This window comes from Apteryx mantelli, chromosome 16 (assembly GCF_036417845.1).
Source record: "Apteryx mantelli isolate bAptMan1 chromosome 16, bAptMan1.hap1, whole genome shotgun sequence".
Classification (NCBI taxonomy): Eukaryota; Metazoa; Chordata; class Aves; order Apterygiformes; family Apterygidae; genus Apteryx; species Apteryx mantelli.
Window position 1 is genome coordinate 10,088,149 of NC_089993.1, and position 14,504 is coordinate 10,102,652.

Genomic DNA, 14,504 nt, shown 5'->3' on the forward strand with positions numbered 1-14,504 from the left:
TTGAGACAGATCCATAGCCTCAGTGTTGAATCAGACAAGTTGCCTAGTCTAGCGTTATGCAAGACACTGAACATACCTCTAGATGTATGAAATCATTAACTGAATCACCCTCTGGATATGACAAATGATGCCTTAATCTGTAATTCCGTGTCTGTTTTCCGGGCATTACATCCAGTGATCTATTCCTGTGTCTCATATTTTTTAATCCATTTTTGTGCAACCACTTATGGAAGTAGTAGCTGAAGATTTCTTTAGTCTTTGAAATGAAAAAGAAATTCCTTTTTAAGCCTTCTGAAGAAACATGACTACTTATCCATCAGTGTAACAGTGTGGTTGGTATAGGAAAGTAAAGTAACACAAACATATTGTGTCCAATAGCTCTGTAGTTCTAGTTTTTCTAAAGAATTACCTGTATCATCCCCCGTGAATGCATGTTCAGATCTTTTTCCCTGTTGTGTGTTTCCACAGTAGTATTTTTCCAATCACAGTATTTCTTTCCAGCCCTTCCTGTCTTTGTACAGAGGCCCCTGAGACAGAGCACAGTGGACTATATGGAATAATGCAGAGTCTCGTCTTTTGGTGAGATAGGTATCAGCTTCTTAGGAGGAAACTGTGAAGTCACATTTATTCTCATAAGACGGCTCTTTTATCAACACAGAGTTAGAATCATTTGTATGCAAACTGAAGATCTGAAGCTTAAGGGAAGGCATCCTGTCATGCACTGCCAAATTTCACACTAGACAGGATGATTCAAAGATAACTCCTTACGGTTAACCTTATGATAATTTCCTTCCAGTTTGGATCCTTCTGTGTGTGTAGGTGTAAAGGACAAACTGGGCAGCTTTCTCTCATGCTTCACCTTTTTGAGGGAGATGTTGGCTTGTACATTGGCATACTTGCAGCCACAACGTTTTCTACATAGCAACAGTGATCAAAACAGGAGATATTTATTCTTTGAGTGTGATATTTGCAGAAGCTCACTTTGGGGTTTCGCAGCTGCAAGCAGAGCTGGAGAACAGTCCAACATTTTCCTTTGGAATCAAAGAACTCGAAAGCTTCAAGAAATGCTGGGAGCCATAGACTCTGAGATATGATGGTGAGTCTGCTCCTAATTATATCCTCCTTCTTGCTTCACTCTATCCAGTCAATTAGATCTGATTTCATTTTCACAGGAGACTACAACTCCCAGCATCACTGAAGGCTTTCTGGGTCTTAGTTTCAGGGAGGAATTCTATCCATTGTGGGTTGGATTTTTTTTGGCAAAAATTTAAACTAGCTGAGTTATTTCCTGTTAAGGCATGCTCAGTCGGTTCCTCATAGGTTTGTGTGTGCATGTGTGTGGGAGAGGAAGTTTTATAAAAGAAATAAAAAATCCTATTAAACTATAAAAATACTTATATTCTCAGGTTTTGCATGCATGTTGGTGCACTTCTCCAGCAGCTGAGTAATCATTCCCCCAGTCCTGCAGGGCTTACAAAGATCAAGTTTGGGAGCTTGGGGGAATTTGTTCTAGTCTCTCTCTCTTTTTTTTTTTTAAAGAAGTTCTAAAGAAAATTTGCCATTTCGCACTACCTGAAACTCAGAAAAGGAAATTAACTATTACTGAGTCAAGTTTGCAGACCTTTGTCCTAAATTGAATGAATGAAAATAGCTAATAACTTGGGACACTGAGGCTAACTTGAGCCCTAGAAAACTTTTATTAAGGTACAGCATAGACTCCATCACTTATAGCTTAGCAGAGTGGAATTTGAAGTTGGACTGTTCATGCTTTCTGAATGAATGTCCAAATGATGTGTATAAAAATTTGTGATGAGCTACCTTTGTATTTAGTATGTCCTAGGACTTGAATTTCATGAAGTTGTTCAGATGCGTGTTCTCAATCCACTTGAAGCATTAGGCATGTCAGGGTTGCTTAAATGAGCAATAACCATTTAAGCATGGAGTAAAAACATGGTTGATGAACTGGAAGTAAGAATAATTTATGCAGAAAGAACACTTTCTGCACTTTTCACATAAATAATCAAATACTGCAAAAGCACCAAAGGAAACCAGGATCATGTCATCTCAGGCGACCAAAAAATTGAAATATCTAAACACTGAGTGTTTTATTGCCACACAACATTCAGTGACCACTTCTGGTAGGACTGATCTTAAGTAAGAGCTTGTAGAACCCTTTTCCCTCAGATAGTCTCTGACATTCCTTGGTGAGAGAAATTTATCTCTTTTGAAAAAGATTCTCTGGCTCGATAAAAATGGGCAAATAATGGATGAACAGAGTGCACCAGTCAGGTAGGTCAGAGATGCAGGGAGCTGGATTGCTTTTCCATTATTTCAGGGCATGCATGTTGTTCTGCCTTGTTTCCAAAGGGCCCTCTGGCTTCTACTGATTATTCCATGGGAGTGTATGTGTTTAAGTAGGAGGAGAGTGAAATTCTGCTGCAGTGAGGAATACAGTAAATAAATCTCAACTTGTTTTTACCTTGTACCCCAAGTACTCATTTGTGAATACCGGGTAGGCACAGAATGTCCTCAGGTTACTCAGATGTAAATGCTAGCAGTCAGTAAGAGGAAAAGGTGAATTTGGCAAGTAGCCACTGACCACTTCACAGAATCACAGAATGGCTGAGGTTGACAGGGACCTCTGGAGATCATCTAGTCCAACCCCCCTGATCAAGCAGGGTCACCTACAGCATGTTGCCCAGGACCACATCCAGACAGCTTTTGAATATTTCAAGGAAGGAGGCTCCACAACCTTTGTGGGCAACCTGTCCAGTGCTCAGTCACCCTCACAGTGAAGAAGTTTTTTCTCATGTTCAGACAGAACCTCCTGTGTTTCAGTTTGTGCCCGTTGCCTATTGCTGGTCACCACTGAAAAGAGTCTGACTTATCCTCTTTACACCCTCTCTTCAGATACTTATATGGATTGATAAGATCCACCCCCTGAGCCTTCTCTTCTCCAGGCTGAACAGGCCCAGCTCTCAGCCTTTCCTCATGTGAGTGATGCTCCAGTCCCTTAATCATCTTAGTAGCCCTCTACTGGACTCCCTCCAGTAGTGCCATGTCTCTTGTATTGGGAAGCCCAGAACTGGATGCAGTACTACAGATGTGGCCTCACCAGGGCTGAGGAGAGGGGGAGGATCACCTCCCTCAACCTGCTGGCAACACTCTTCCTATGGCCTTCTTGGCCACAAGGGCTCATTGCTGACTCATGGTCAACTTGTCCACCAGGACCCCCCAAACTGGCGGTCCTGCTTACTCTTAATGGATTCTGGAGGCTGCAACAAGTAAAAAAAATCCTCACAAGAAATGAGGAAAATATCGTATTGGGTGTGTAAGGATTTGGCTGTGCAGTTCGAACTGGTTCACATAAAAATAATTTTACTGTTTAAATAAAGTACACCCATATCGGCCTTTTCAATTCTCTTCTCTTTCCCTTTTGAGCTGAATCAGACACTCCACAATGCACATGTTGCATTGCATAAATGCGTGAACAGTCCAACTTCAAATCCACTCTGCTGAGCTACAGGAGTTGGAGTCCATGATGAAGCTTAAAAAAAGCTTCCTAGGGCTCAGCTTGGCCTCACTGTCCCAAGGTATTGATTATTTACATTCAGTAACAAAATGCAAATTAATAGCAATGGCACTGTTGCCTCTTGTGTTCACAAATGCTTGAGTATTCAATACTGAATTTCATGCAGGTCCAGAACAGGATCCAGAACAGAGATTACTATGGCTCGCTAGATTTTCACAACTGAATTTGCACAGCAGCCAGTCACTGAAGGATGAATGGCTGACTTCTAAAATTAGACAGCCAAATTTTTAGGACAGCTGTAGTTCAGAAGGAAGCAGCTGTGTGGACATTAATTTAATACTGCCTGTGGTAAAGCATCACTTTTTCGGTTGTCTAAACTTCTTATCACTTATGACCACATTATGATGGGTGATACTAATACACTGTAACTCTGGTTGCTACAAACCAATAGGAATGTTTTACCCAGTCCCTACCCCCCCGCCATTAAAGAAGAGATTTAAGCACAGCGAACTACTTCCTAACAACAGCATCGTTTAGAGTGAGCTGCACTTAAATTAATATGGTTTGCTTCAAATACATAGAAAAATAAAAATTATGTTCCTTATTCAATTACTTTTGTGGGCAACTGCATCCACTCTCAAGCCACTGTCAATGAATGTAAAGGGAAATGGACTCACTAAACTGCCATGTGGATCAGTAAATCCAACTTTGAACCTTAGCATATGAAAAATGTCATGGCTTTGTGATATGAATGCAGTCCATGGTGAACTTGATCTGTGTCTATTTGCTGAAAAAATTTTGACAGGTTAAATTTATGTGGTGGGGCTGATGTCAGGCCAATTACTGTTTCTTCTCACAGCTCTCATGAGGCCGGTATGAACTGGCCAATGTGCGGTCTGGCTACCGTGGTGAGAACACGGTCACAAACCCAGGCCAGGCTGGGATCATAGAAGAACTGCTTTGTGATCTAGGGATGTACAGCATAAATGACAATGTTTGAGGAACCGTGGCCCGAGAGTATGAAAGCTGTTAAAAACAGTGTATTTAGCTGTGGTTCTATATGGCCAAATGAAAGGTGCGAATGTGTAACAGTTTCAAAGTCTTTATTGTTTTCTGTGGAAGAGTTCAAATAGCAGCTCAGTGATTTTCTTCTTTTCTTGTGAGAATGTACCTGAATCTAAAGCTTGCCTAACATGATCTCAGACCAGTAGATCTGCAGGAAAAAAATGTGATAGTGTTTCTCACCGATAAGAGAAAAGCATGGGAAGATGGTGCAATCCTCCTGGAAGAAAATGTCCCTGAAAGTTATGTTTAATTTAGTTTAAGATTCTGAGAGGCATTATAAAACTTTTGGAGCTGAAGTGCACAATCTTTCAAGGCTGATTTAACTGTACTGTTACAATCTAGCTACTTTTAAAACTTGTGCTCAGACACCCAAGAAATATCTTTAATTAAGTGAATTTTATAAATAAATTTACACTCAAATATAGATGAAATGCTAAGAACAGTCTTTCATCCTTATCCTTCCCCATCACTCTATTGCCTGGAAAGACCAAAAGACTCCTTCATACTTTAGCTACATACTATGTTGCTGATGATATCAAAGAAATTCCCAGTAAAACTAATTTCTCTAATGTTATGCTACATTGTACCTACACTCAACAGCTAGAGTCTCTTCTCTGTAGAGGAGCGGAAAGTATATAAGCAGTGATGGTATGTTTTATGATTTTCTTCCTTTATCCCATTCAGTCTCCTTTGTATCTTTCAGATTGAGTGCAGTATATTAAAAGGGAATAATTTTTCATACCTGTGGTTTTAAATCTACTTAAATTTCTAAGGAGTCAGTATTCCCTTCCCATATTTCTTTTATAGTCCCCTAGTTGTCATGATCTTCCAGGGATATCTGTGCCCTGATTTTTAAAGCACTCTAAAATACCAGAATTTTACTAGATTCTTAAACGTCAGGGAATTGAATGTCAAAATTCCTTTAAAAATTTGTTCTCGATCCCTTCTGTAGTTATTGTAGCTGACTTGTTAATCTTGTTAATGTAGATCAGTCATTTAAGGGGGAACAAGTTCCTCTCGAAGCTAGGGTTACCCAACTCTGGAGACATCCTGCTGCAGGAAAACAGAACAGCTGCTAGTGTAACTGTTCCCAGGGCTGTTGCAGCACCTACTTTCTCAGTGGTCTGGCCACAAAAACCAAGTTCTAAGTTAATAGTTTAAAAACCAAAAACAAGTACATGCAGTGGCTCTTGGGTAGATGACAGTAGAAGGGTTTTTTTTTTGAGTGTTTAATCTCTCATTTTATTATGCTTAAGTACCTTTTTTGGCCCAAACTAAACTGACATATGAAAAATAAACCTGATATCAATGCATAAAGCTGTAATAATTACCACAACATTACACAATATCACCTTTTGAAGAAAGAACTATAAAGGTACACTATCCGTATTCAGAATTCAGCAGAAGGATATTATGCCTGTCTTTTATAAACATCCTAAAAATACCATTTATGAGGGGAAAAAATGGCAAGCTAAGGCAAAGTTATGTGCATTTGAGAGGGGACTTCAATGTACATTTTGTTAGAAGTCTGCTAGCCTGAAGTTTGGATAAAGGAATGTTGATTTGTGATGAAAAATTGTTCTGGCATGATGGACACTGGATTCTTAAGTCAGAACGTTCTCAGCTGTTCTGCTTTTTTCTGAGCCAGATAGCTCTATCTGGAAATAGGCAGTGCGATGCTGCTCTAAATTCATGGGAAAATGATGTTAACATCTGTATGTGTAAGCTGAGCAAGGGTTCATGAGAAGCTTTGTATGAATAGACCCCACAGTTCTTAATTGCTTATTGTCTAGAAGGGGCCTGAAACATAGGGTGATAAAGGCTTTGCAACTTCGCATGATAGGCAATAGTATTTACAGTTCCTGAAAAGTGCTAGGAACTTACACTTTCATTATGAAAATTATGTTGAAATCTTTACTCACCATTGTCCTTTTACTTTCCTAAAATTGTCTCTTAGAGGATGTCCCCCCATTTTCTTAAAATAACAGTGTATAACATTAATCAATCCTAGAAACTAGTCACCACTGGGATGTTCATTAGAAGAATACTTCTCGAGTCACCTACTAATGCACATCCTACAGAAAATATGAAAGCTGTTACTTCTGAAGTATGCAGGTATGTTTTCTTTTTGGAAATATTGAGCAGGTGTCTAAAGTACACACTTAATTTGCAGCTTATCTGATGCTTCTGTCTCATTTGTGCAGATAAATATGGAAAGTACCTACTGAAATGTGTATGTAGGCATATTCAGGGCATAAAGAACTAGAGCTGAACATAGGTGAAACTCACTAAAAGGTATACAGTAGGTATAGTGTGTTTTTGTGTGTGTGTATATACACGCGCACACATGTGTATGATCTCCTATTCTTACATGTAATTTTCTTATCACTAATTGTATCCCCCTGTTAATTTTTAATACATTTCCAACTAACGTGATATTAAAATGGGCAAATTCTATAATGAAGCAGTCCAGAAGAGCAAGACTTTCTTTTTAACTCTGGAGCTGAACATCAGCTGACACCAGCGAATGCAACATATTGATCTATAGGAGAAGTCCTGCATTGTGGTGCTTACTTACCAACTGCCTTTAGAGAGGCGTACTTATTAAGCTCCTTGCCTGGGGGCTGTTGCTCATATGGGTTTGTGATCTGTCCCAGGCTGGGATATGAGTGTTGATGTGCCATCTGAGGAAGGAGGGGAGATGTTGGTATGACATTATTCATCTGCGGTGGATCTGCATTAAAGAAAATCGACATGCATTAAAAAAAAAACCACCAGTCCTTAAATTTTAACATCATTATCCAGTACAGATTAGACAGTATGCATCATGAGACTTAATGCAACAAAACTGTGTTTACTACAAGGTGGGAGTTTGAGTACGACAAACCTGTACTCCAGTCAATAGCGTGATTAAAGGCTGAGGAATGATTGTAGCAGTACATGCTAACTTTGCATCCAAAGATCTTTGAACTAAAAAATAGGTTTTCAAAACAATTGAACACCAACACAAAGACTGAATTTGTCACAGCTTTAACATACAAACCAAAACTTGAAGTTTGTTCCAGGGTAGCCTGAATAATAGGCAATAGTATCATTCTGTTCATGTGGTTAACTAGCTAGGCTAATTCAAATTTGGTCAGAAAAGCTGCTGCAAATATGCAGTTATACTGCTTTTAATATCAGAACTAGCTCAGTTATATGCACAGCATTATGTTGTGTTCTGTAGACATGCCCCACAGTGCAGTACGTGGAATTTTGGCCAATGTTTATCATTAGGCAATTCCTTCAAAGTTCACACTTTTTCCTCATGTTTTTTCCTTTTCCCCTGATAGTACGTATCACAGTTTCATACCAAGACAGCATTTTCTGTATCAGGCGTATCTAAAAGCAGGTGCTAATTACTGCTTATTTAGTGTTTTATACCAGTACTAGCCCCGTATCAATTCTTTGGTTGATTTGTCCCATTATAGTAGAGATTGCAGCCTGAATACTTTTTCTCTTTAAGTTATATCATAATTTATTAGTCGTTTGTACTATTTCATTCCCTCTTCTAAGAAGTTTGGTCAGAATTGTACGCTGCACTCAATCTGCAAAGCCAGATTTCAGTGCGGTCAGCAATATCTCCTCAAGAGTCTTTCTCCAGGCTGTGTATTTTGAGGTCTTTGGAGCTGTTTGTCAGTCAGAGAACCCTGTCATGGCTTCTGAAATCACACAACAGCGCCTTTTCCTCCTGCAATGAAACCATGTGCTGAATTTGTGACAATAGTAACTCCCCTAGCATCAAGCACAAGATTATGATCATGTAGAAAGAAAGCTGGGTTGTTAGGGGAAAAAAAGGCTTATTATGATGGAGTGAGTGGACCACCCCCGAAGTGCCCACAGGATCTGGCAGGAGCCAAATATCCCTGCAGTTTGCCAGGATTTTAAGGGAATTGAGCCACTTGGCTTTCCACAGCTCATTAATGAAGCTGAGTGCGTGAGCAGCAGCTCTGTGGAGCCAGTAACGGATTTACTGCTGGGAAAGGAAAGGAAAACTAAGTTTTTTTTGTTTTTTTTTTTTAACTTTTCCACCCCTTTTTCTTCCTCCCCATTGCTGCTGCCTGGTGTAGTCTCTGCTACCCAGACTGAGGCTGCACCTGCCTCTGCAGAGCAGTATAATCACTTCCACCTACTACATATACATATAAACAAGTTGAGAGAGGACCACTAGGCACCTGAAGAATGATGGTGGAAGTGGCACAATCTAGTAACAGTATGTTTCTTCTTGCTGTTACTGGTTGTTAATAGGGAGCAAGCTGGTAGTGGATACTAGGTAGAGCTGAATGCGAAATGATTTTCCCACAATAGAGGAGCTTTTCATATTTCAAAAAGTTTTTTTTTCTTTTATCAAACAAATGAAATTTGAAATTGGACATTTTTGAAAATAGTGTCAGGTCCGGAGAAAAATCTTGTTATGATTTCAACATATTATATATATTATTATAAGTTGGCTTACTTTTTTAAAGAGAAATGTTATTTTGAAATGAAAACCAGAAAATTTTCTGTTCCAAAATTCCCCAAAATATTGGAATACTTTTTGAATCTTTTTGATAGGTTTATCTAGCAAGGGCAAGTTTGTTAAGTCAAACCTTTCACAGAAACAGTTGCCATCTTAATGAGTTGCCATTTTCTAATAAATAAAACTTCTCAGTAAGCTTCTATTCAGCTATAGTACTGGTATGTCATATATAATTCAGTGGAGTAACTATTCTCTTACTGAGCTAGAATTTGAGAAATCCTGTTGCATTTCCATTCTATCCCTAGAGTACAGCTGAAGAAAGCCTCTTACTCTAATGACTTATACCCTAAAAGAGCTGGCTACTTTTTCCAAAACATCCATGTTTTCCAGTTGTCTCTCTTTTATGGTTGCCTCTACACTTTTGAGGGGGAATGCTAGCACTGCTGTATTTCACTAACAGGGCAGCTACCAGCAAGGGTTGGTCCGGTAATACGAAGAAAGTATCAACATTTTACCACTAGGATCCCTAATTTTGTTCTGAGTAGATACAGATCAGCACTTCTCACATGCCACTATCATGAATTTCCCTTGTGGCAATTCTTATTATTCAGTCTGTCAAAACATCATGATTTCAGTGTGATAAAAGTGTTGTGAATACCAGTATTTCTACTGTCACTGCCAAAGTGACTTGCAGCTCTGGAAGACTTCCAAAGACACTGTAAATAAGTTGTAGTTAACCAGAATTGTTTTTCTAGCTTCTGTCTCTTACTTAGACCTATCACTTTTATTCAGTCACCTCTTTAACAGTAATGAAGGAAATTACCCCAGAAATGTACTGGAGAAACTGAATTAGGAATGTTTGTTTTTATTCTACATGTTCTGTGGCAGTCCCATTTTAAGACCATGTTGTTAGCAGGATTATTGTTGCTGTGTTTTGGTTCTTTGAATGCTTATGAAGATGTAATGAGGTATGTTTCACATCCCTAGATCATCTTCGACCTCTGTTTTGTCACTTCTTGTTAAAAGCCTGGAACTCTTCTAAATTATGAATTTCAAGTAAATTAATGACAGTTATTCTTTCACTGCTGCACTGACTGCACAATATCCATCATTCACACTCAGGTGCTTATGCAAGACTAAGTCATCCCATAGAAAACACAGGTGAAATTACTAATTCAGTTGGCCATTTGCACAAAGTAAACTAAGCAAAAGGCCAAACTGTGGCACAGTGCATTGAACTATATTGAAGAAAGATTCCTGTTTATAAAGAGGCTCCCGTTGGACTGGATTCCCAGGACCTAAAGGAAAACCTCAGCTTGATATATTTACCTGTTTTGATCTGAATCATACTAATTTTTAGTCTAAATATGTCATATCTGGTCAATGTTCCATTTCTGAATGTTTGCAAGGTTGATAAACTTTATGTAACCTAATTCCTTATCTGTATGTTCCTAGAATTAAGTGAGCGAACGGGACATTTATCTTGTTTTCTCCGCACATAATGTAATAATGAGGGGTAAAGTCACCTATATTTGGATGGTATTCGTGAAACTATTGTAACTAAATTAACAATGGTACAATGCAAATTTTTTAGCAGGTGTTGTGGTGAGGAATCTAAGTCTAACCACTGGCGGAGCCTCAGTTTAGTCATGATCAGCTAGCAGCTGGCAGTCTTTCAGTTTGAGACTTTGACATTTTTTCCCCTGAAATTGGATAAATGCCAGCGTTAAATTTTTGGAAGCAAATACTAATCCATTGGATTATTCAAAATATTTGGGGATACTGTGGGAAGGAGGGGATTGGTTTCAATTGAAAGAAAGTTTAACCAGAAAAATCCCAACCAATTTTATTGCTGACTTCCAGTGCCAAGTTAAATCCTTTATATTCATAAACCAGATATTCTGTGATTGGTATTTGCAAATAGCTGGCTTCACTGAACGGGGACAACTTTAACCTCAAATCTGTGGCTGTGCTGATACAGTACTTTTGGCAACCTGACACTGCTACATTGTCCAGTACGGTATTCCATATAACCAGCTGCACTGTGCCACTGCCAATATTTATGTTTTTATTTTTAAAAGACAGAGAACATGAACATCACAAAGAGTCAAAAAACTGTTTGTGCCACAGCTTCTAGCACGAATAGTCAGACCTGATTAGCAGTGGTGATATTTTAAAAACTGCAATATTCCCAACCTATCCTATTTTCTGCTGAAACAAGAAATTCAATGCCAGGCTGCATCCTAACCTGCTTTAAGGAACTCCCAAGACTTCAAGGAGTCATTCTAGATGTAGTCTTAGTGGTTAGTTTTCTGTCTTCCTACTACCAGCCCAAGAGAAGGAGTTGGAGAAAGCATGCTGGAGTTCACTACACAAAAGCTAGACATCTGCTAGGCAGAAAATGAGACATACTGGGGGAGGGGGGGGAAGGGAGGTCTTCAGATGCTGCAGAATGCTTTTGACTGTTATCCCCTTAAGAGTTCTGGGTACAGAAAAAGCTTGTGGGAGGCAAATGGAGCAGAAAATAAGAACTGGAGGGAAGCAGCACCAGAAACAGTTTATAGCTAGAGAAAGTGGGTTGTACATCCCCACCACCCTGTCCCACTAGTTGATGAAGACTTTCATCGTTACTTTATCTGTTTATTACCTCAACCTATATCTCAGCCTGTGCAATTGAAACTTGCATCCAGATGTCACAGCTAACAGCTTACTGGGATTTTCAAGTGAAAGTGCTTTTGGAGTGTTTCCTCTCCCTCCCTAATTGTAAGTCTAAGTGGCTGTAGTGTGCATCACGGTGACAACAATAATGGAATCAGTTGCTGTAGTTAAGCTGCACTCCATCCAATTAAGATGATGTCATATCTAATTTATGCACTTTGTTCAGAAATCAAGGAATAGGCATCTCAGCAGTTATTAAACACAAATAGGAACCCAGTGTAGGAAGACCTGACACACTATGGTCACATGCATGAATATGAAGAGAGAAGGCAAAAACGCAAACATTTTTTCTTCATTTTCTGCACTGCTTATAGAATTTGTTGTGCTGTTCACCTAGTTTGTTTATTTTTGTCAAGGTGCTGCCAGGGTTAGGGGAAATATTCAGGGTTAGAGGGAGGAGTGCTAGTATGATGCTAGCAATAATAAGCTTGTTCACTGAGAGCCAGTAACCTGCCATGAACCTCCCTAAAGCTCAACCACTGTCTTTCTTCCCTTCAGCCATGGGAGACTGAAACCTGTTCTATAGAGCTGCCTGGGGATTCATTCCTTTCTGTAGCAGTGAAGTCATGGATTCGGTGCTTGGAGACAAGGAAAATGAAAAAAATACATCTGCACAGAACAGAATCTATTAGTAAATGAGCAGTTGCAGACATAAGGAAAAGAACAAATAAGATAGGCAATGCAGTAACAAAACAGGAGAGGATGGGGGAAGGGCAGCAAAGCGGAATGAGATTTTGCTATAAAAGCCACCTGCAGACACACATTCAAAAGAAATGAGAACAAGACAGACAAAAGAAGACTTGGAAGTCAAGGGGGGAAAAAGGAAAAATCAGAGTGAAATATAATAATAGCTGAGCATTTTGAGATACTCGAGAGAAAAAGATATGCCCTGAACTAACTCAAATTGAAAATAACAGCTATGAAAACAGAATAGATCTGAGTGACTAGAGAATACCAGTAGAAACCTGCTCCCCTCCCCTCCATAACTGCGCTGCCACCAACATGCACATTTGTCTCTTTGTTCTTGAGTGTGTTATACTTAATTATAAGACCAGCTCATCCGGTTTTGCCAAACCATACTCACAGTCCTACAAGACTCACCCAATAGAAACTGCATATGCTGTTGCTGCAGAATCCCAGATACAACAAAAGCTATATGGTAGTAACAGCATGATTATCCCTGTAAACTAATTCCTTTCAGACCAGTTCCTTTCTGGGTAATATGTCTGTTGTTCTCCATTCATGGGACTAAGCCTCCTGTTGGGGTGGAACTCAAACCTGCAGCCTATATACTGTGCATTTTCGCATGACTAGAAGATTTGCTCTTTCTCTCTTTCTTTGTATGTATTGTATTGCTATTGTCATTGTCTTTTTATTTAGATCCTTTGCCTCTTTCTCCACATCTGCATTAAATGATATCTTTTTAAAGGATATTCTTATCCAGAGCATCACTGCATGCAGGAGCACACAAGGGTACACTCTAACAGCTGATGTTTCGAAGCCAGGCTAGACATCCATTAGATTATGTGCAATTTGTTCATATATGGAAATGTGCATAACATACGTGGTCCATTAGTTCAGTAGCCACTCTCCATCCAGTACCAAATGTGTCACAAGAGGGTGCAAGAGCTCCAGTGGTATTTATATGCGAAATCTGCCTTCTCTGAAAGATGTGTGCTTATCCCTGAAGGATAGGAGTTACGCCCAAAAAAGCAAGGTGGGGTATCCCCCAAACCAGCAATCTTCTTATAGCCTTCTAAAATTCTTTTTGCATTAACTGTTATAAACCTGGATGTACTTGTTCTCCCCACAGTCATAAAATGGTATTTCAGCTCTTGTTAAATTAGTGGCGCTCCATAGCAACATTTTCCACAGTCTAGTAAAAGTGCTAAGTTGAAGAGTATTCCCTATTATCAAATCTTAAATTCTCTACCTTGCAATTGAACTGATTTTATGTTTTAGCAAGAACAGATGATCCTAATCCAGATTTTCTGCTGTTCATTATTTTATATGCTTTTTTCCCACTTCTCAAATATTTGTCTCCTTTCTGAAGTAAATAATTTCACTCCTTTTAATCTTTCTTCATTGGACGGTCTTTCTGAGATTTGATCATTAAGGCTACCATGTTTGGACCAACTGTAGCCCTGCAGTGTGGCTTCTGAGATGAGGTTCTGCCTTCACTTTTTCAGATGGAGTTGTGTTTTTCCCTATGTGGTAGTTTCAGTAAGTCATCCCTGTAAGTCTCTGTCCCTTATGATATGCTGCCTTTTTTGTTCTCTCATCAGTAGTGTACAAGTCACGTGAGTGACATTTTTTCCCAAAATATGGTAGTGCTGAGACAATAAATATTTTTCATGGCAATTTATGTTAGCCAGTTCCCTGTTCTGTCTCTGCACTGTATCACAAAAACATTCTTGTAACACAGACAACTTACCCGTCTAATCACCATCACAAAAAGGATCTGAGATGAGTGGGATGGCACTTCATCCAGCAAGAAAATGTTTCTATTTAATGGAAGTGACAGTCTACAGTGTAAACGCCTGTCATCAAACACAGTCTTCTGCCTTCCTCTGTCCTAACAACTGTAGGAGTTAGGCCCATGCTATACTCTTAATTCTCTATGGTGCCACTGCATGCAGGTGCCTTTCAGCATACTGTTCTCTAGTGCCATATATTTTCTATTCACTTCCT

At 39.3% G+C, this 14,504-nt stretch overlaps 1 protein-coding gene across 1 annotated transcript in view; it reads right to left on the bottom strand.

The window, feature by feature from the left end:
- Window positions 1–14,504, bottom strand: part of SHISA9 (shisa family member 9) — a 195,325-nt gene that overhangs the window by 16,602 nt on the left and 164,219 nt on the right. The window contains exon 3 of the mRNA XM_013940248.2: window positions 7,176–7,331. Coding sequence (XP_013795702.2) covers window positions 7,176–7,331 — 156 coding nt within the window. The remainder of the gene's footprint in view (window positions 1–7,175; window positions 7,332–14,504) is intronic.